The sequence below is a fragment of the Suncus etruscus genome, chromosome X (assembly GCF_024139225.1).
Source record: "Suncus etruscus isolate mSunEtr1 chromosome X, mSunEtr1.pri.cur, whole genome shotgun sequence".
NCBI lineage: Eukaryota > Metazoa > Chordata > Mammalia > Eulipotyphla > Soricidae > Suncus > Suncus etruscus.
Window position 1 is genome coordinate 89,917,985 of NC_064868.1, and position 23,678 is coordinate 89,941,662.

Consider the following 23,678-nt stretch of genomic DNA (forward strand, 5'->3'; position numbering starts at 1 on the left):
GAAGTGAAGGGGAGAATTTTCAGGTCTGGCCAACTCTAAGATGGGAAATGTGAGGCCCTGTGACTTTCCAGTTCCCCCAAATGTCCTCATGAACAAGCCCATGTGTTCCAGTGGCAAGATAGCTCATAAGAACAATGGGATACATCGATGCTTAATTCATAGACTATGTTCTGTTCCCGTTAGGCAGCTACCAGAGCTTGTTCCTTTCCTGGGGGACTATGGGCCTGTAGCACATTAGTTGAGCTCTGAGTTCCTATGGGACCTCCACATATATTTCTGTTAGTGACTTTCTGAAGGTTCTATCACAGTGTTTTCCCAAATGGGCAGTACATCCCATGGGTGGACACTGAACTAGTGGGTGGGTGGCAATAATGGCTCTGGTGCAATTGTGAGGCACTGCTTTCTGTTTTCTTATTTAAAGGTGTATTGCTAGGGGTCACCAGGTTATATTTTCCTGAAATAGGATGGTAGGTCAAGGTAGAAATGGTTTAACAACCTTAGCTTAAGACTCTGAGCTCTCTGCCTAGTCTCCTAGGCAGCGCTTTAAAGGACAACAGTTCTGTGACTCAAGCATCTTAACTGACAACCTCACTCTTAATGCTTGTTTGGAATGAGGCCACCTATAATTAAGATGGTGTCGACTTGTCTGGTTACTGGTCACTCAAGAACCTCTTCTTTGTTTTTGTTTTTGTGGTTCTCAGCAAGAACACAGTTGTATTTTTGCTCCTTCTCCCTACCTAGCTGGGTAGCTAAATTGGCAGACATAGCAGCTCTGCCCCTAACCTTTCTCATATATATATATATGTGTGTGTGTGTGTGTGTGTGTGTGTGTGTGTGTGTGTGTGTGTGTCCACTGGCATCTCCTCAGAGGTAGACAATAGACTGTATTCAGAAGCTGGACAGGAGAGTTGAAACCAAAAATGTCTGGGCCAAGGTCCTGGTGCTTCAACTGCTGACAAAGTTGCTCAGGTTACTCATCCTCCAAACCAGCTCATGTAATAATAATCATTCCCAAGTGGAGTTGGAAAAGAATAATTAGCACTTGTGAAATATTTTAAGGTTCTCAGAAGAAAGGTGATACATCTTGGTAAAGTATGACTACCATATTGTGATCTTGTCATGCTGCTTCGGGGATAACCACTAGAAAGTTGCTATTCATGAAACTCTACTATTGTCATTAAGTACAGCTATTATCCATAATGACATTCAACTAATGTCTAAAGAATTGCTGTACTCGTGGTAAATTCTTAAATCAGTTGGAAGTGAAGGAGGTGGACGTGGTCACTCTGTGAGTCTGTCCGGTTCTCCAATTCTAAAAGCAACCCTGCAAAGATGGGTCTTTGAGAAAAACAGTAGATGTAACCACATTCTCTGACCAAATCCTAGAACTGGCAGCAGGGCTCAAGTGTTCTCACCGATTAGGAAGTTAGGTGTGGCTATTTCCATTTCAAAGAAAGATAGGGGCACAAAGATCTTGACTGGCCCAAGGATGGTGAAGTTGGCAGTCACAAGAACAAGGGCCCAGAGCAGAGGAATAGGTCAGTGAGAAGCACCACACAGGTGACTGCAAGCGAGTGTGCGTCTCCCATTCACACTCTGGGGCATTCCCCTGCTGGGGACCCCACCCCCCTACCAGGCCCAGATGCCCCCCAGGAGAGGCCAGGTTGGGGAGGAAGACTAGCACACTTCGGAGGCCAGAGGCCTCTGTCGTACAGTGCCCTGGGTTTGGGTCAGTCTAGCTGCATTTGCTGCCCTGGTTTCTGGAAAGGAAGTGGTGACAGCAACTTGGGGTCACTGACAGATCTGACAGGCCACGCCCAGGCTGCAGCCAGGAGCCCAAGTGGCTCTTGTGTACAGGCCACATCCCTGCCTGGGCCCTGGTCTCCACGGGGCCCAACGCCACAGGTGTCTGCAAAGCCGCTCCCCATCTGCAGACCTCGCGCCCTTCCTCACCCCCAGACACCCCCCGCTGGCTCTTGGGGCGGCCCCGCGCGAGTGGAGGCGAGGCGCATGCGCAGCCGCCCTACGGAAGCCCAGGAGGCGGGGCGGACGGCGCGCGCACGCGGGACCGCGGGGACGGGGACGGGCTCGGAGCCGCGGGGACAGACGCGGGGCCGCGGGCGGCGCGGGCACCATGACCCCGCGCTGAGGCGCAGGCGGCAGGGGGGCGGGGCGCGAGGGACGCCACCGCCGGGAAGTTCTCCGCCATGAACCTGAGGGGCCTCTTCCAGGACTTCAACCCCAGGTGAGGCGCCGCCGCCACGGACGGTCCCCGGGGGCCGCTAGGCTCAGCCCGAACGTCTACGCTGCGCCCCCCGGGACGGGCACTCGGGGCCCCTGGCAGTACCCGCGTGACCCTCGCCGCACCCAGTCCCTGGCCGCTTCGGAGCTGGCGCGCTTGGTCCCCCATGGCCCGGCCCGGGCGGGTCTCAGCCGGCCCCGCCACCGGCCCTGCCCCAGGTGTGTCCTCCAGCGCCTCCGCCGCACCCTCGACGGCCCCGCTATGGGCACGCAACTCCTGGAGGGTTTGGCTGCCCGCGGAGCTGTGGGCCAGGACAGGCTTCAGCCTTGGCCCCGGGGGCTAGCTGTGCCTTACATAATCGCCCAGGCGCCTGAAGCTGTCCAATCCCCCTATGCCTGCCGGTCCGTCTGTCCAGCCATAGTGGAAGTTTCTGTGCAGAAAGTAGCTCGTTGCAGCCCCGATTCCCAGACGGCCAATGGTCACTGCATATTGGACATTGAACAGTGCAGAGAACCATGTTGTGATTCCATGGCCCAGGGTGTGAGTGCCCTGAAATCCAGACCATGGATCTCTTGCTCTCCCTACTCCCCACCCCACCCAATACTGCCTCTAGCAGTGTCAGCCACTTAGTTTCTGGGGAACTAAACTTAGCCTGCAGAACAATCATGTACTAGACTATAGAACCCAGAGGATTCTCTGCCCATCTATCTAGCACGGAATTTCCTTGCCCCCTTTGGGTCATAATATTAGGGAAAGCGTATCTGTGCTCCTTATTTGTGATGGAAGGTACATTTAGTCAATCTTTTCCGATGGCAACCTTCAGTCTATGGGTTTTGGATGTTGGGAGGTTAGTTGGACACTGGAGAAGGAAATGTAAGTGTATAGGATTTCAGAACTTGGTGAAACTGTACTTTGGTGGTGGTAGGGTTGTTGGAGAACAAGTCAGGTCTGCTGTGAGAAATGAAAGGAATTTTGGGGCGTTGGGAAAAGGGCACCCACATGGGATTGGTGCTCAGATGCCTCTGAGATGTGCCCCATGTATATTTTAGTGTGCCAGGGCCCACTCACAGCACAGTCATTTGTCACGTTTGATCAGGAGGACACACTGCATTGCTTGTTGGTTGAGAATTGGTAAAGGACAACTTTAGTACCTTTATCTGCTGCCTCCATCTCTCTGCAGGGTTTCTACATTTGTCCAGTAAAAGTGATAAAAAGTGGGTGCAAAGCTGAATTGTGTGTGTCTTTGGTCCACTCACAAATCTATTTTATCTGCAGGAGCATAATCTTTTTTGCTGCATAGGAAAGTAAATGAATGATTGATTGCTCCTTGTTCTACAGATAGAAAGTTCCAGTACTATAATGCAAGGTGACAGAGAATTCAGAAACTACGAGCATTTGCCATGAACAATCTTAACTGGGTGACAGACTTGGTGAAGCAAGTAGTGCTGCCAGTCCTGCATTTCCTCAACTTTGCCCCACTTTGGGGAGGGAGCTTGCTTCTGTCCTCCATTAGAGTGTGAAAATGAAAATGAAGACTTATGGTCGAGTACAGGATTGTTCTTTGGGCTGAATCTAGTTCTCCAAAATTATTAAGTGTCAGGCTCTGCTGGAGATGGGGAGTAAGGGGAGCAAGAGATAGAAGGTCTGGATTGCGGGGAGCTCATAGACTGGGAGATGGTATGCTATTGGGAGCCAAGCAGCTTCATTCCAGTAATCAACATGAATCTTCAACACCAGGATTCTGTGCTTCTATGCCAGAAAAATGGGAAGTGGTGTTCTGGGGTGCTCTCTTGGTCAATTTTGTTTTTCTCATGGAGTTTCCTGTCTCCTGTGGGCTCCTGAGCCTGTACTTGACATCATTATTTTCCTCTTGTTCCATGTTGAGGGTCATCTCACCATCGGTTGGAGAGAATATTGAGGGGGGTAAAAGGGATAGCAGTTTGTGCTGTGGCCTCAGACCTGGCTATTGCCACCTCACTCCCTGCCACATCAGTATCGCCCTCCTGCCCCAGTATCTTGGCACATACTTTTATTATTTATTTTTTGCTAGGACTGTTTCCTCTCCTTTTGACTTAATTAAGTCCAATTTCTCCTGGAGCGCCCAACTTGTTATTTGCTGCAACACCATTTAAACATCCTCTGGTCAGCACTGTTTTCCTTCATTAGCACTTTTTTGTACCTTTCTGTGTATGGGCTGATTTGATAAATGGTTATCTCCTTACTAACAAAACTCTTTTAAGTTCTGTAGGACCTAGACCATGACTGTCTTACATTATTACATCCTATGGATTGGAACAGTACGCAGATACAATGATAGCCTCTAGTAAAATGAATGATGAGAAGAGCCTAAAAGACAATTCTAGAGCACTATTTCTTGACATTTTCCCAACCATCCTCATTTCATGATTTCCTTTCTGGGTCCCCTTTTCATAGCACTTGGCTCCTTAGTCTTGAGTCACAGCTCCTCATTTATTCAGTGTTCATCTGTGGCCCCTTTTGAATATTCTGGGGCCCTCTGGGAGCTGTAATAGCACCTGGTTGAAAATCAACTGCTGCTCTGGCTTTGGTTTTCCACTCACTGAATTGCTTCCCAGTTGTCTTGCTGGCTGGCTAGTTTCCTAGCTGCCTTGATGCTCAGTTGTCCCTCCTTCAGAATGCAGTCACTGCTGTAGAGAGATGGAAAAGAGCATGGTCCTCAGGGAGAAGGTGGCTGCCTTTAGTTTGTGAATGATGTTTGTGTTGAAGAAACAGTCACTTATAAGATTGATGATTCCCAAGGCCTGGGCTGTGGTGCCAGATTGCTTTCCCAACCTCTCAGTCTGGGGTTGTCTGAACCTGCTGTTGTCTTGCCAAGGCTCTGGATAACTGCGGTGATGGGATGAATCACGGGTTTCCACACTCACTCAGACACTGGGGCTGTCAGCCGACCTAGTGCCTATTTCTATCTGGCACAGAATTGGTTGATCATCAACTTCTTTTTACATACTAAATTTAAGAGGCGCTGAAACAGACACTCAACCTTCCACATCTTCTCCTGAGCACCAGAAACTTCCTAACAACTGGGCAGCTTTGTACACAAAATAGATGAATGATTAGAACTAGGCAGAATTGGCAGCCCTCCCTGAGTTGGTCCTGAGGGCTAAGGATCTGGGAGTGAGTAGCCCTGAGCCAGGCTTGGTGCACATCATGGAGTCTCGGGATTTTTATATGAATTTAGTGGAGTTGTTGCCCCAGAGGATCAGGCTCTTCTGCCCTTGTGACCATTGAGAGTGCCTGAGTCAACATACTCTGTAGGTGTGCTGGACTGCACATTCTGTGGATCACTGCTGAGGGGGCCAGCAGAGGGATCTGTGGGCATGGTGTCCCGTGGAGAGCAGACATATTTAGAAACTTCCCTGTGCTGCCACTTCCACAGTTGTTTTGGGGTCTGTGCAAGTTACCTTGTCTCCACTTTAAGTCGGGAAGGTGGAATGAAGGAGATGACTGGCAGTTGTTAAGAGAAGACAATTACCTGACCTTTGATGGTGGTTTTCAAAATGTTCGTCTTAAAGAGTGTTCATTTGCCAAGCAACATCTCCCAAGTTTCTGCTGTGTTGCCAAGAGATGCTCTCTGTTGATTCAAGTGTTCTGAGCACATCGAGTGGGATGCATCCCCTTTGCATGCCCAAGTGTAATGGGTGGAGAGATCATTGACAGCAACAGAGTGAGACATTCCAGAGATAGTGACCACTGGCTGCCAATGGGTAGGGTGGTGGTGTACACTGGTCAGAGCCGAGGATGCTGGTTAGGGCAAACAGGCAAGGATCCACAGCTTAATCCTAAAGGAAAATTGTGGGCAAATGTCAGACCAGAGGACAATAAAGACATCTTAGGAGCGCAAAGCATTCTAAGACCCATCTTCATACTAGGTCCTCCTAGTATGTTCAAACTATAGTGAAGGTCAATGTTGGGGAAGTACTTCGACCAAAATGGATCACCCAGTTGACAAATTCGACATCCAGTGTAAGAAAAGACTATTTATGGATTACTGTCCTCAGGAAAGCGCAAGCTCCACATTTGTCAGTAGTGACTGGAGGTCAGTGCAGGTAATGAACTCCTCTCCACCCAAATGTTTTTGTATTTGTTTTCCTGAAACAGTTTATCTATATCCATCTAAGAAACCTCTTGATTATACTGACCATACTTTTAGTAATAGCTGTAACTGATGGGTCACCTGCCAGGTGCCAGGCACATTGTCAGGGCCTGTAAGCACTAGCTGGCATCTTGATAGTCCTGCCAGGCAGATATCAACCATATTTTGCAGCGTCTGACAAAGCTCTTGAATTCCTGAGATGGCAATGCAACGAAGGGCCTAGTGGGTTTTTTACCCATGTTGGTTCGCTTCTGAAGTCCATACTTGTTCCTGCATCTCTAGTCCGTCCAACCTACTGAGGAGAGGTCTGTGTGACTAGACAGACTCAGTGCAAGTCTTCAGAGAAGTTTCTTAGGGAAAGGAGAAAATATCCCTTTGCTTCTACTCCATGTTACTCATCTAGAATTTTCTCCCAATCATTATAAAATACATCTCATTCTTAACCATTTCTGATTGTTTTTGTTTTTGTTTTTGGGTCACACCTGGCAGCTCTCAGGGGTTCCTCCTGGCTCTACGCTCAGAAATTGCTTCTGGCAGGCACAGGGGACCATATGGGATGCTGAGATTTGAACCACCATCCTTCAGCATGCAAGGCAAACGCCTTACCTCCATGCTATCTCTCCGGCCCCCTATTTCTGATTTTGAACCAAAATCTTGCCAACGTAGTCTGATCACTTAGACATACAGTTTGTGATGCTTTGGCTTATTCTGACTCTTGAATGTCTCCAAAGATTGAGTCTTACTTTCCTACCATTGAAACTATTCAGAAAAATCATCCCTATGTTCTCTGGGTGATTCCAGAAATAATCTCCAAAAATGGTTTGAGCAATGAAGTGGTGCTTCTTGCCTTGTTTCAAGGAGACAGGTCTAATTTGAATGTGTTGTTTCTGGTTTTGAAAGTTCCCTCACTTGGTAATATACACGCGGCTGTGAGTCCTGAGAAGCAGGTGAGGTGTTGTATTACTGATCCTACCCTAATCAATAATTGTGCCCCACCCTAGAGTGTGACCTGGTGATAGTATATTGGATTATTGCTTATTTGGTATTCTGTTCCCACCCTAGGGTGGTACCTGATCCTTGTCAATAAAAGCAAGGGTCTGAGGAAGGCTGGGGATTGATTCTTCAGCCTTATACACTGAATAAAGCTGATATCTCCAGAAGCCTGACTGCCTGTGAGTTTTCTACCTGCCGCTATCCTGAACCCTCAGATTCGCCGGCTGAACAGGGTGGCAAACGAGTGGTCCGAGCTGCAGGAGAAAGACTTCATCCTCCGTCCCATTACCTTCCAGCCCCATCAAGGGCTGAATTGCAACAGTGAGGCATCCCGTGGTCAAAGTAGACATGCCCTAGTGGGGACTTTTGTCTTATAGGATAGGCTGTGGGTTGTTGTAGGTGATTTCCATGGACTCCGGGAGTTAAGCTTCCCAAGACAGAGGTTTCTAATTACCTTGCCTGATCATAGGCTCTGCCTGTACAAGGCGCTTTAGAATTTCAAATGAAAACCTTCAGCTGAACTTTAGAGATAGGTGCATTCTAACCAGTGATTCATGTTTTGTCAGGTGTGACCCAATAGTGAGAAGAATGATTGCTAAATGAGATATTATAACTTTTCTCTGTGAGGTACTACCAGCAGCTCAAGAGGGTGAATCATTAGCCTCATTTTGGGCATCCCCTTCTCTGAAAGTATTGCTGTGTGAGCAACCCTGGTTGGAATCAGGCTGGGGCAGAGTGAGTGTCCTGCCTGAGGGCATGCTTCCTTGCCTGGGCTCTGACTCTTTCTAGTCTCTTCCAGACTGATTTGATTTTGGACTTGCTTTTTGATGAAGCAAGATAACTTTTCTAGAAGCTTATTTATAAAGATATGATAGGAGAGAAAGAGATAAGTTCTCTCAAGAACAGAGGCTTCTCCTAAGTGGAAACAAGCAAAGAAACAGAGAGACAAGCCAGTGAGATCCGTGTTCAAGTGAGATCACGGGCTTGAAGAGCAAGGCTGGACTTTCAGTTTGCTGCTTAGATGCTTTTAAGCAGGTTTCATCTTAAAACCAGAAACATTATCACTGAATGTTTTTTCAGTTCTCTTCCCTTTTGAACACTTTGAGGGGTGTCAGTTAATGATTTGTGGATTAGAGTCACTCAGAAAAGCCTCCCAGGAACCTGTGTGCATATGCATATGTTCTTGTTTGCACGGGGCCCTGCTGCAGTTGGACCAGCAGCTTTTATTGCAGGACTCCGATGGGTTTTATATTTTTTTCTTTATGTTTATTTGGGTCTTGGGGTCACACCGGCAGTTCTTGGGATTGTTCTTGACGGTGTTTAGAAAACCTTGTGGTGCTGGAATTGGCCCCAGCCTTCTGCTTGCCTTAGGTCATTGATCTTCCAAATGGGTTTTTTGAAGAGTATAGTTGCACTCATTTGATTCTTAGAGACTAGATACTAGAATTTTGCACTCATAGTTATCTCATTACACATATATGCCTGGCCAAGGTCTTTTTTGACTCCCCCGACAAAATGGAGAAAGGAAATTTGAGCCCAGAGCACTCTAGTTAGGATCATGCCCTACCATTACAGATCCAGATGAAAGTGAAATAGGTTCATTTTAAAGGAATAACTGAAGGGATTGGAGATAGTACAGGGGTTAAAGCACATCCCTTGCATAGGGTTGACCCTGGTTCCAGCTCCATTTCCACATGGGTCCCCTAGCAGCACCCAAGAAAGGCAGGGATTGAAATCAGGCCCACTGCATATGAGGCAAGTGCCTTCCCACCTTCCCTCCTGTGATCTCTCCCTCTCTCACCTTGGTCTTAGGAAATTAGGCAGTTTCTCTCTGTGGACATTAGTCTGAATACTTCTTTATTTTGATGAAGCAAGATAGTTTTTATGGAAACTTACTTAGAAAGATGTGAGGGGGAGTGTGTGTTCAAGAGAGAACAGTTTCTCAAGGGAAATAGGCAAGCAAAGACAGAGAGCGACAAGCAAGTGAGGTACATGTTCAAGGGAGAACACAGGCTGGAAGAGCGAGCCTCTAGTCTGAATGTTTCAGAAGAAAACAATTTAAGCTTTGACAGCAACATTTCCAATTACTGTCATTGTTGAACCATATTTTCTTCTTGCCATTCAGGCTTGGCATATCGTCTTTGACATTCCTCTTTTATCCTTGGCTCTTGGATGTGTGGGGATAGTTGAGATACCATTACTTCCTTACTCCCATTAAAGATGTGCTTGTACATTACATTTTTGTTAACCTTCCTTGCTTTTTTGGCCACACCTGGTGGTTCTCACAGCTTGCTCCTGGCTCTGTGCTCAGGCATCACTCCTGGCAGATCTCAGGAGACCAGATGGCATGTCAGGGATTAAACATAGGTCATTTGTTTGCAAGACAAACAAGCCCCTTACCCACTCTGCTCTCTTCTTTGCTCCTATCTTTTGAGAATTTCTGATTTGTATTCATTTGGGTTATGTTGTCAAATTTGTGGTTTGGTCACTTTTTTTCAAAGAGCCATCTGTTGGCTTTCCTTTTAGCTTTGACTCTGTTTTATTGTAATTTTAGTTTTATTATTTACATTTTTTTTCTCCCTAACTTTCTTAGTTAAGAAATCAGTGTGGCAGTTTCCTCTTTTGGTTTTATTTTTCTTTGTTTTTGCTTTTACTTGAAACTTTGGGAGTAGACATTTTCTATAATTACTAGCAATCTAGCTGTTTTGATATTTTCCATAATATTCCTGAATAGTTGTTTTGTGTTTGATTACCTCATTATTTAGGGAAAGAATGTAACACTTACTGAGAGTCAGTGCTGAGCCCTAAGCCCTTAAATCCTTGCCTCAGCATTACCTTGAAGAGGTGGTGTCACCTCTATGCATGTTGCCTTTGAGGAAACTGAGACCCAAAGTTGCATAAATTATTACTTCAACTCTACTATACAGTGGAACAAGTTAATCTTGGAAAAAGCTCGCATGGTAAGGCAATTTTCATTATTCTAGTCTCTGGCTTACTATCTATTTCTCACACTTTTGTATTGGGTACAGTTTCACACACCTCTTTAACAATCTCTTTAGTATATATCTTCTTTTTCTCTTGCGCCCAAAACCTTCAGTGCAATGACTCCCTATGGTCTAATATTATTATCCTGCCAGGACAGCTAGCTGGTAGGCTGCCATCTTCCCAGCATTTCAACTTGGTCTTCATTCCTACCCTGGGATCTACAGGGTGGCAGGCAGGACATTGCACAGAAATAGACAGTCATAGGAGAAAGTGCTTAAGGTCAGGGGGCTTCACACTTCCTGGATGAAGCTGAGCCAGTACTGTTCTTTCCCAGCCAACTTCCTTAATTCACCTGAGGGCATAGTTAACAAAACAAAAAAGTACTTATGCTCATTAAGCCTAGGTTGGGCCTCTAATCCATCCTAGGTGGGGTTTTTTTAATTACTCAATAAGGGTCGGAGGAGGAAAGGAAAAGCAAGGAGTGATCTAAGAATCCAATACAAGTGTCTACAATACCCCAAGGAGCATGCCTTGACTTTTAAATGGTAACCAAAACCTTAATCCCTCTGGTACCCTTTCTCCCTTCTTTCACCCACCCCAGTTTACTTATAAATATATGCCATGAATTCCTATCTCTCAGGATATGAACCTTATACTTTCAAAAATCTTAGCCCTGGAACTCCCTGTCCACAGCCTGCTACCCAAATTCCAGCACCCTGCTCAGCTTTCCCAAGGAAATCAATTCACATCCCATGCTATGTAGTGACTTATTCAGAAGCAGCCCCCTCTGCTTCTATTGGTCCTTGAGCATCCACAAGGGTAGAGGCACTTTCTGGCCATTCTTTATATACCCACACGTTGCAAGCATTTGAGCAATGTTATAAATTTTAAATTAGATTTAAGTTTGTTTTTTTATGGATGCCCCCCAGAAGAATATATATGCATGCAAGAAAGCAAGTATTTTTATTTCTTTGAAAGCAGATGCACACTGGCAATGCTCAGGGCTAACTCCTGGCTTCAGGGATTTATGACTTACAGGATCACTCCTGGGGTGCTGGGATCAAAAAATGGTTGGCTACATGCAGGGCAAGCACTGTATTATTGCTCCAACCCCAGGAATCATATTTTTGTACTGTCATTTGCCTTACTGATTTTCATATGTTTATGTAATAGACCCAGTCTTTTTTTTTTTTGGTTTTTGGGCCACACCAGGTGTTTCTCAGGGGTTACTCCTGGCTGTCTGCTCAGAAATAGCTCCTGGCAGGCACGGGGGACCATATGGGACACCGGGATTCGAACCAACCACCTTTGGTTCTGGATCGGCTGCTTGCAAGGCAAACGGCGTTGTGCTATCTCTCCGGGCCCAGATCCAGTCTTTTTAAATAGTTTTTAAATAAGTTTTATTGTGACCAATGTGAATTACAAGTCTTTCACCATTATATTTAAAGTACATAGTGACAGTGAATTAGGGCCATTCCTACCACCAGTGTTGTCGTCCCCCCACCCCTGCTCCCAGTATCACATACCACCTCCGTGTCCCCTGGAATGCTAGTGTAACAGGTCCCCTTTGTGTATAGCTTGCTGTATATTGGGTTATCATGATTCTGTTGTCATTGACTTTGGGTTTGGTGTTTAGGTCTGATCATTTTTTATTTCCTCTCAATGCTCATGTGATATTTGCTCTTGGTACCATCCACTTTATTTTTTCCCTCAATTTTTGAGGCAGAACAAGAAGATTCAAGTTTTGTGGTTCTGTTGGAAAAAGAAAGAAAAAAAGCTGGGATGAGTTTGTTGAGAAGCTATAAATATGGATTTAAAAGAAAAAAAGAAAGGGCTGGAGTGGTGGCGCAAGCAGTTAGGCATTTGCCTTGCGTGTACTAACCTAGGACAGACCACAGTTCGATCCCCTGGTGTCTCATATAGTTCCCCAAGCCAGGAGAGGTTTCTGAGCTCATAGCCAGGAGTAACCCCCTCAGCATCACTGGGGTGTGGCCCAAAAAAACAAAAGCAAACATAAAAACAAAACAAAAAACAAAACAAGCAATAACAAAAAACACAATAACTAAAGAAAAACAACAATAAAACAACAACAAGAGGAAAAAAGGAAGGGGGGCTGATGTGGCAAGGTATTTTTTTTTGCATAGGCACAGGAAGTGTTGAGGAAATTAGAAAGGGAATTCCCTTGACCTAGGAGATACAGGGTTTCTCCACCCTTGAAGCATACTGTCATGGAAACAACTACAGACTCTGTACATGCTCATTGTTGAACCCCAAGGTCTTTTTATGATGCCAGTAAACCTTCTCAGAGTGGCTGTAAAATCAGTTCTCTATAATTAGAGATCCTGGTATTTGCAAAGGTCATAGGACAAATTTTAGGATAGAGTCGAGTCTTTCTTTATGGATCCAGACGTTATGCTCCATCCTGGTTGTTGTAGTAATTCTTCTGTTATTAGTGATCTTGGTTTTTGCATAGAGGACAGAGCCTAAGATAGAATTTTCCCTTCTGGTTCAGAAGTTCTGTTCAGTGGCATTTGTCAAAGTCAGACCTCTGGAATTAGAGATCTTGTTTTTTGCACAAATCCTAGACCAAAGCCTAGGCTACGGTTTTTCTTTTTGGTCCCAGGAAAAGCTCTGCTCAATTGCAGTTGTCAAAGTCAGTCTTCTATAGTTAGTGATCTTGGGTTTTGCACAGATACAAGGATGGAGTGTTCTGATTTCATCTTACCATTAGGTGATGAGGTAGGTCAACCTGCTCTTAGATCAAGTTGTTGGTATTTCCTCGTTATCAGGCTGTCGTATCAACTTGCAAGTTGGTGCCAGAGCAGTATTAGGCACTCCCCGGAGGGTGTTTGATTCCTGGTGCTGTTGCAGGGAACTGTGTCACTTCTACGGTAGGGATCTGGGGTTTGGGGTTGGACTACAACTGTCCATTCACATGGAGTCTAGGTCAAGTCCCCATGACAAATGTTCAGGGTGGGAGATACACATGTGTTATAAAATGCATGGGTTCTTATCCCTAGTAGATAAGAGGTTGTTTCTATACATAAGATTTCCCCTCTTATTTAGTATGCCTATGCAAAAGGGAACGGTACCATATTATATTTCTGCTGCATTTGGGGGTAAGAATGACAGGTTATACAATCTCTGTGCTGTTTTAGAGGTGAGATTTTATTCCAAGCATGACTTTTTCTTCTAGAATTTCATACCAAGCAGAACCAAAACAAGCAAAATTAAAAAAATACATAAATGAAAAAATAAATTAATTAATGAATATAAAGGATGGAAGAGCTACCTTTACTTTTGTAAATAAACACACTAAGGTATAACTATTGAGGTATTAAACATACAAAGAAAATATATATCTCTACTAAGTCTTTTGAGATATTCTTGGGGGGGGTGAGATCCAGGACACATTTTTATCCCACACCGTGATCTTATTGAGTTTGAGAAATGGTTTGCAGCAGTAAGTGATCAGGTAATGTCCTTGAGTTGAGGGTCCTTCTGAAGCTGAATTCGGTAGTGTAGTATATGAAAAAGTTTTCATAAGATTATTCTTGGAATTGTTGTATATAAAAGTATTTCCTTAGGATTGTTCTGTGACTATTGCCCCACCTAGACATTCCAGGTGGGGGCGCTGTGGAGTTGGCAATAAATAGCTTGATGGAGAGGGGAGAGGGGGCCTTTTGCGAAAGCTGCAGGCTGCAAGAGGATTCTCTCGCTCTCTTTGCCCAATCTTTTACACCCTACCCTTCTTGTCTGTGTGGATTATTATTTGCTGCAGATAAATATTACCAAGGTCTCCCCCTGAAAGGGGACAAGGGGATGGGAAGTAATTTCTCGTTCTGGGGACTGTTCTTGGATTCACAAATACCCAACAAAGGATTTAACAGCCCAGATAATTTACAGGTAGCATGCAGCAGTCCACATTTGGGGAATGAGAAGGGCCACATAGAATGAGTCATTGGAAATGGCGGTTGCATCTTCTTGACAGGGCCCGAGATTACTGTCTTTTCACTTCGGGAGCTGGATGGTGGCTAGCTGGGGCAGGAGGTCCTTCCCGGTACCTAATGAGTTAAAATCTGAGGGTAAAGAGGTTTAAATGGGGGTGGATAACAGATTAGGACTGGGGGGGGAGAGAATAGGAGTTCTGAAGGGGGAGGAGGGATAATATATATGAGGGGCTATATACAATATAGGTATGGATTGTTTGCAGTATAGGTTGGGTAGACAAAGAGGAGTCCATTATATACAAACTCATGCCCACTTACAGACAGACATTAGATGTCTATTCATAAGTTGTTGGAGACCTGACCCTAATAGGATGGGTTTGAGCACTTAAATAATTGATGTAAGAAAAGATAAATAAATAGCTAAGGTATAGATTTGGAGAGAAAGAAAAAAAAGATAAGATGGAAAAAATAAAGAAGAAATAAATTTAAAAAAAGCAGGAAGGTTTTCCAATTTCTAGGCTCTTCATCCATGACAGGGGTGAACTTTGCTAAATGAAGCTTTTATGGTTAGATTGTAGCTGGAGCATAAGTGTAATTTTCATGTCTAGAGTACTAAGCAATATGGTAGGGAGCACTATAATAGGTGTCTACCCTATGTAGTCTCATCTTCCATGTCTTGTGCATTGAGGTTCCTTTCCTAAGAAGAAACTGTTATCATGGTATTTATGATATAATAGTAACATATGTTGAATTGAAGAAGAAAGAAAAGAAGGAAAAAAAAGAGAAAAAAGGAAAAGGGAAAATAGTAATTTGCATAAATGTACTCAATGAGTGTAACCTGTAGTATAAGTCTGCATGGTTATCTGTTCCAGTGGTTTCAATGGTCATATTCTTTACGCCCTAATAGAAAACAAGCAGAAGGAAATAGGTAAATTGGAGTATTTTGCCACGACATTGTCATAATGGGCACTGTATATGATGTCTAATATGACTGAGCAGTGGGTTGCAAAATTAGGGTGTCCACCCTTTATATCCAAGAACCACTGTGGACAAAGAAACTGAACAATTACCAAAAAAGTGGGGCTGTAGTGATAGCACAGTGGTAGGGCATTTGCCTTGCATGCAGCCAATTCAGGATGGTCTGTGGTTAGAATCCCGGCATCCCATATGGTTTCCCAAGCCAGGAGCGATTTCTGAGTGCATAGCCAGGAGTGACCCCTGAGCATCACTGGGTGTGGCCCCCCAAAAACAAACAAAAAGAAACTGAAGAATTATTTTATACCTCATATAATTAAAGCATTAGAACATATTGATAGTAAGCACTTCAGTGGAGTCCCTGGCTTCCGGTCATATCTGCACCTGGTTCTATGGAAAGTACATTAGAACATTTTTATAGGCCTTTGTAGTGAAAGGTTGATTGAATAGCTGTTCACTCTAAAGGACTGTTTCTGTTGTTGCCAGTTTCTTTATGGTATAAAAGATAGTCAAGGCTTTGTGTTTCCCCTCTTTGCTTGATTTGATTGCTTCTCCTTGCTATACCTCGCTATGGTGTTTGGAACTTCTACCATTTAGACTAGTGGTTTTCAAACTACGACCCACGGGCCACATATTGTATTTGTTCTTGTTTTACTTCTTCACTTCAAAATAAGATATATGCAGTGTGCATAGAAATTTGTTCATAATTTTTGTTTTCACTATAGTACAGATCTCCAATGGTCTAAAGGACAGTGAACTGACTCTGTTTAAAAAGTTTGAGGACCACTGATTTAGACTATTGTTTCTTTATAAAGTATTGTATGTATATATGGTATATATTCTAGATACCTCAAATAAGTACTATCATTCTGTAGTTATTCTTCTTCTGGCTTACTTTATTTTTAACACAATATTTTCTAGTTACATCCATTTTGCTGCAAATTGCATGATTGTATCATTTCTTACTGCTATGTAGTTTTTCATTGTGTTTATGTACCACATCTTCATGATCCACTCATTTGTTGTTGAACATCTAGGGTTATACCAACTCTTGGCTATTGTTCTGAGTGCTGTAATGAATAGTGGTGTGCATACATATTTTTGGGCGAATGTTCTTCTGTCTTGGGGATAGATACCCAGTAGTGTGATTGCTGGGTCAAATGACAGTTCAATTCTGAGTTCACTGAGCACCCTCCATACTGCTTTCCATAGGGGTTGGATCATGCAGCATTCCCACCAGCAGTAGATGAGAGTCCCTTTCTTACCACATCTTCACCAACAGATTGCTTCCATTATTTTTGATGTGTGCCATCCTCACTGGTGTAAGGTGCTACCTCATTATTGTCTTGATTTGGATTTCCCTAATGATGAGCAATGGTTAACATGTGTCTATTGGCCATCTGTTGGTCTTCCTCAGAGAAGTGTCTATTCATTTCTTCTCCCAATTTTTCTATGGCTTTATTAAGTTTTGTGGAGCTAACCTTTCTGAATGCTTTGTATGTTCTAGATATCAACCCTTTATCTGATGTGTTGAGTGCAAAAGATTTTCCCATTCTGTTAGCTGTCTTCTAGTTTAACTAGTGTTTCTTTCGCCATATAGAAACTTTTCAGTTTGAGGTAGTCCCATTTATTTAGGTTTGATACTATAGCTCTTGCCATTGGCATCCTATCATCAAAGACTTCTTTGAGATATAAGTCTTGGAGTGTTCTGCCAATGTTTACTCCATGAACTTTTTAGCTTCGGGTCTGATTTCTAGGTCTTGATTCCATTTGAGTTGACTTTAGTTTCTTATAGGTGGTTATTTAGTTGTTCCAACACCATTTGTTGAAGAGATTGTCTTTGTTTCATTTCAAATTCTTGGCATATTTGTCAAATATTACTTGACCATATATTTGGGGGTATGTCACTGGATATTCTATTCTGACCCATTGGTCTGAGATTCTGTCTTTGTTTCAGTACTGTGCCATTTTGATTTGGCTAACCTGTAGGCCCAGTCCTTTTTTAGTTTGTTTTGTTTTGGGGTCATAGTCAGAAATCCTCAGTTGTTGTTTCAGTTTGGTACTTTGGGTTGCTACTGGAAGTGCTAAGGGACCACACCACGTGGAGCCATAGGCCTTACACATGCAATGCATGCAATCAACCTTTTGAGCTCTCTCTAGACCATAGACCCAGAATTCTTAATTTTCCTATTAGTTACATCATTACAAAATTATAAAATCACTTTTCCAACTTTTAAAATATTTGGGACTTCTATTTTCATTATTTTTATGAATCTTTTATTAAGATTGTCTTAGAGAAGACAAGCTTACAAGATTTACTCTCCTTTAATCTCATATTTTTGTTTATAGTCCGAAATATTTTTTTGGTTTTGGGGCTATACCTGGCAGTGATCAGTATTGCTTCTGGCTCTTTATTCAGGAATTATTTCTGCTGGTTCTCAGGAGACAAAATGGAATACCAGGAATAGAACCCAGTTGACTGCATTATAAGGAAAGCACTCTGGCCCTTGAATTTTTAGAAGACTTTTATCTCCATATTCTCATTTACCTTTGAGTTATTTGTTTATTATCTTTTTATTCCTTTATAAAATAATTTTTATTATAACACTATGATCTCCCAAATTGTTCATAATAGTTGTTTCAGGCATTAAATGTTCCAACACCAATCCCACCATCAGGGTGACATTCCTTTCACCAATGTCCCTAGTTTCCCAACTAACACCACAGCCTTCCCCCGTGTAGGTAAAAATTTACTTAATACTGTTTTGTTTCAACACAAAGGCAAATGGAATTATCAAAACTTAGATCAATAGAACTCATTTTGCAATAATTGTTATATCTCTCATTGTCAAGGATTTACTGTGTTGTGGTTGTTGCTGGTTGAGCTTTCTTTGTAACTGTTTAACTCACTGAGCTTGGTGGTTTTCTATGCAATTTTCCCACCAAATTTGCTGTAATGGTACTGGACTGACACTGCTATGAAATTTTGAGGTGCTGTGGCCAGGCCAATATATATAGAACTGGAATAATTTGGTGATGTAGCAGCTTGATAAGATTCCTTTGTGCAGCTGGGCTGTTTATGACAGAGGGTGTCAGGTATGACTATGAGCTGTTGTGCCTTCAGGCAGAAAGGGGAATCTTCCTAACTCCATTCCAAGAAAGCCCCAGTATCTTTTCTTTCCTTTTTTTTTTGGAGGGGGGGCACACCTGGTGATGCTCAGGGGTTACTTTTGGCTATGCGCTCAGAAATCACACCTGGCTTGTGAAACCATTCGGGATACAGAGGGTATCAAACCACAGTCTTGCCTAGATTAGCATGTGCAAGGCACTCTACTGCTTGTGACACTGCTCCAGCCCCACCAAGTATCTTTTTAATTTTTAGTGTTCTAGTTCATTTTTTTTTCTTGTTAAATATTCTGTCTTCAAGTCCATTGTTTTTGGTTGAGCTTTGGTTGATAGGTTAGTTCAGACTTTCTTGACTTTGTGATATATATCCCCTTATACTTACACAGAGAAAGTCATCTCAGCTGGTTTCTTTCTTTGTGATATCACTTGTTTCTCAGACTAGTGATTTGCCTATTACCCTAGCCCAAGAGCCCTGGCCTTCTCCAGAATGTAGCACAGTTATTCTGATTTTGGCATCTCTCAGTCTTACTTTATCCTTTTCTTCATAGCAGCTTATGAGTGCTTCTCCTTGTCTGGAGCATTTAAAAGCATATTTATTAATCATGAGTATGTTGTGCAGCATATGATTATCAAGTTGTTACAGGCCTGCCAGGGAACTGAGAGCCTTTATAAGGATCTACAAGTGCAAAACTATTCAGAATAATGTTAAGTTCTTTGAAGTTTTCTCCATGTTGACATTTACAATGATGATACAAGATGCAGTATGGCAACTGGGTGGAAGCAGTGGTCCAAAAGTAGATTTGCCACCATCAAGCCACCATGCATGGGTTGTTGAACAAAGTCAACTCCAATAGAATAACCAAAACATGTTGTAAAGAATGAGAATCTCATTCAGTGGTAGTCCTCAGGCACACTGAATCTTCTGGGTGACAGCAAAGAGGAATGCATAAGGGCTAGTACATGAACTGAACTATGCTGGTTGGTTCAAGGAGCAGTGCTCATGCACTTGAGTGGCTGACTGCTTTTTTCATGGACCATGTTTTAACTAGGACGAGTAACAGACAAGATGTGATTATTTGTTTTGATAAAGATTTCCTTGAAAATACATAAGGATCTGTCACTTCCAGGAAAACTGATGGTAGTGATTTAAAAATGGTAACTTTTGGGCCAGAGCGATAGCACAGATGTAGGCCATTTATTTGTCTTGCACGTGGATGACCCAGGTTGAATCTGGGTTCAGTCCCCAGCATCCCATATGGTTCCCTGAGCCTGCCAGGAGCGATTTCTGAGTGCAAAGCCAAGAATAACCCCTTAGCGTCACTGGGGTGGCCCCAAAAAACAAAACAAAACAAAAAACTACAAATGGTAAATTTAAGCAATCATGGAAAATACTGTATTTTGGAAATTATATATTTACCACTATAAAATATTTCTGATAAAGTATATCTTGATAATAGCTAATTTGATTTAATTTTTGCTATTGTATATCAAAAGGGTCAGCATACGAGGGATACTCATTCATTATTCATCAAATTAGTATTTTCCACTTGACCCACATGGAGATTACACAATTATGCAGTAATAAAAGATTCATTCCAAGTGCAAGAGAGACCAGTGGATTTTAATGTTACAAAGTAGAATAAGATCATTTATAACATTTCATATTACACATCACTGCTAACCCTTCAAGAAACCACCACTTGCTGAATTTTAGTGTTCTTTTAGAAGAGGTTACATCATTCTCAGAACAAGCTATTAAAACACTCAATTCTTTTCTAACTGCACATTTCTGTGAAGCCATAATCTCTCCATATATTTGAACCAAAGCAGATTCATGGATAACTGCATATATAAATAAAATGATCCTTTTAATCCTCTATGAAGACAGACATTTAAAATATCTGGCAAATTTGTAAAATAGTTTTGAATATTTTATAAAATTATGTTTCTTGAGGGCTGGAGAGATAGCATGGACGTAGGGTGTTTGTCTTGCATGCAGAAGGACGGTGCTTCAAATCCCGGTATCCCATATGGTCACCTGAACCTGCCAAGAGCGATTTCTGAGCGTAGAGCCAGGAGTAGTCCCTGAGCACTGCTGGGTGTGACCCAAAAACAAAAAAAAATATGTGTTTTGCAGGTTCAGAGCAATAGCAAAGTGGTAGGGTGTTTGCCTTGCACGTGGCCAATCCAGGATGGACGGACCTTGATTCCATCCCCAGCGTCTCATATGGTCCCTTAAGCCAGAAGCGATTTCTGAGCACATAGCCAGGAGTAACCCCTGAACATCACTGGGTGTGGCCCAAGAAACAAAAACAAAATAAAAATTATGTGTCTTGCATTAATATGTAATTGTGTCAATTTAAAATTAACAGATACTTCAAAATAGCGATTTTGAGCTGAGTTAAAGTACATATCAGAGTGTAACCCGTGAAAACAAAGCTTTTTGAAAGAATAAAGAAATTGAGACACTAAATCTTTTGAGAACCACCTGTTTATTTCTTTACAGAAAATACTTTTGATATTAGCTTATATTCATATCCACTTTATGAAATATTTAATACTCTGATTTTACAGATGAGTATGAGTATGGCAAAGGAAAAGGATGTATAAGAGCATAGACTCTTGCTCTCCAAATCTGATGTTTCTTCCACTGTAGTTTACATTCTTGAAATTTGACTTCTGGCTTGAATTTTATAGGTTCCATCTTCTATTTTTCCTAGTTGATACTCTTGTTTTTCATGTTATAAAAGCTGTACATGGGTCTTGCAGAAAATTAGTAGCAAAAGACCTTATTGGGGAGCTTTGTAGTAGTAGGATTTTATATTATACACACACACACACACACACACACATATAGTAGTCAGGATTTTATATTACTCAGTTAAAAGAACTTTAGTGTCAAATAGATCTCAGCTTGAATCATAGCTTTGTGAGCTTCTATATGCTTAGAAAAATTGTTTAACACCTAGACCTCTTACCTGTAAATGGGAAATAGTGACAGTTCTTCTCTATAGGGCTTCTGCGAGATCTGAGAGAATACATGAAAAACAGTACAGTACCTGGACTTTTAGAAACATTCAATAAGCATTGGCTTTAGATGTTTTGTATGTGAGATTAGTAGATAAACCAAGTTTATTGACATTTATCTGTACAATATCTCCTTTTTGGGAGATGTGAATTTTGATGACTATATTATTTTTTTAAACTTTATTTATTGATTAATTGATTGATTGATTGTTGGGCCACACCCAGCAGTGCTCAGGGGTTACTCCTGGATCTGCATTCAGAAATTGCCTCTGGCAGGCTGGGGGACCATATGGGTGCCTGGAATCAAACTGGGTCCCTCCCAGGTCAGCCGCATGCAAGGCAAATGCTCTACCACTGTGCTATCTACAGGTCTGACTCTATATTACTGTATAACTACCAGCCAAAGACACAGATATAGAAAAGGCCACTCACCGTGGCCTTTGTCATCAAAATGTTCCATCAACATAAATACTTCTAACTACACTGATATGTTCCTGTGTCTCTACTTTTGACTTTTCTGAAAGGGCTGTGCTAGCCCTTTACTAATTAACTTACTCTTTACTAGTTTATTGACATTTGTGCTATTTCCATGACTGTATGAATAAAATGTCTTTATTATTTTGCATTCCCACCAGAATATATGAGCTTTCCAATTGCTTCACATCCTAGTGACAATGATCATAGTTGATAGTTTTAATTTTAGCCATTAGAGTGTATATATCTTCTTAATGACTGAAAATATAGTGTTTCTCTTCTTTTGCTCATTTGCTTATATGGAGTGTGCTTATATTTTTGTCATTTTTGGTCAGACAGTTTTTCTTACCTTTGAATAGTTTTTTCATTTTTTTAAATCTTACTGAAGCACCATGATTTACATGATTCACAGTTTAATCTTAGACATACACTGTTCCAGCACCAATCCCACCACCTGTGTCAATTTTCTTACACCAGTGTTCCTAGTTCTTTCTTATACACCACTATCTCCTCATAACCTGCCATGTGAACAGGTACCTTTTAAAGTTTCATTGTTAAAGTTAGGGTCTTATGATTTCAGTGTTGTTGACTGCTTAGATATTTAGCTCTGTCCTTCCTTAACACCACTGATGTACCTGAATCCCCTTGGCCCCTGCCCCCTTTCTTCTCATTTGTTTCTTTTCATGCTCACTTTTATTATATTTATTATCTTCATCCTGTACTCTGGGGACAAAAGTGATATAGGCAAACCTACCCTTTAAACAATTGTATTCTATAATACAGTTATTCTAAATACCACATATAAGTGATATCATACAGTTACTTTTTATTACAGCCTAGGTAATAAGGTTCTGATAATGTTTAAATTTATAGTATTGATGTATGAGGTTAATGCATGTCACAGAAATACCCGTGATCTTTCACCAGTGGCCATATGTCATGCCTGGTTCTGTATAGAATTCTACTAGCTGTTGCTGATTGGTAGTAATGTATTTGGTACACAGAAAACTCAAGTTTAACTCAATTTACCACCACTTATGTGCCCAGCATCCTCTATCAGTTACCTTGTATTACTTCTGGTCCACCTCATCATTCCCATAATCTTTTTCCCCTCAAACTAATATTTTCAGGTCTATAATCAAGTTCCCATTGTTATTGTCAATTGATAATAGCTCTGTCCTTAAGAGTATGTCCTGCTTCTGGTTTACTTTCTAAGTGTAATTCCCTCCGGTTCCATCCAAGTTGCTGGGAACTGCATGATTGAATTTTTCTCCAGTTGCTGTAGAGTATTTCATTGTGTATATAAACTACACAATGATTTTATGTACATTTATTGTTATTGGACATTTGGGTTGCTTCCATATCCTTTTTGTTTTATTCAGTGCTTCAATGATCATGGATGCTCATATATCTTTTTGGATTAAAGTTTCTGTGTTGGGAAAGACGATGGATAGCTGGCTCATATATGAGCCTCATTATATACATATTCATATATATATTGAAATATCTATTGTTTTCCATACAGCTTGGACCATATTACATTCTGACCAATAGAGAGTGAAAATTATTTTTACCATTTCATCCTTGCTAACACAGTATGATATATATAAACTATACATATGATTTCTATGTATGCGCCATTTTCATTAGTGTGAAACACCTCCTTGTCATTTTAATTTGCATTTTCCTGATAGTAAGTGATGAGGAACACTTTTTTATAACTTCAAACACTATAGTTTGCAGGTATACAAAATTGTTCATAGTACAGTTGTTT

At 42.0% G+C, this 23,678-nt stretch overlaps 1 protein-coding gene across 1 annotated transcript in view; it reads left to right on the forward strand.

Moving 5' to 3' along the window:
• Positions 1–2,081: 2,081 nt before the first annotated feature.
• The window catches only part of TMEM185A (transmembrane protein 185A), a 36,679-nt gene continuing 15,082 nt past the window's right edge, over positions 2,082–23,678 (forward strand). Inside the window, exon 1 of the mRNA XM_049767515.1 lies at positions 2,082–2,245. Within this exon, the coding sequence (XP_049623472.1) occupies positions 2,208–2,245 (38 nt within the window). The 5' untranslated portion in view covers positions 2,082–2,207. The remainder of the gene's footprint in view (positions 2,246–23,678) is intronic.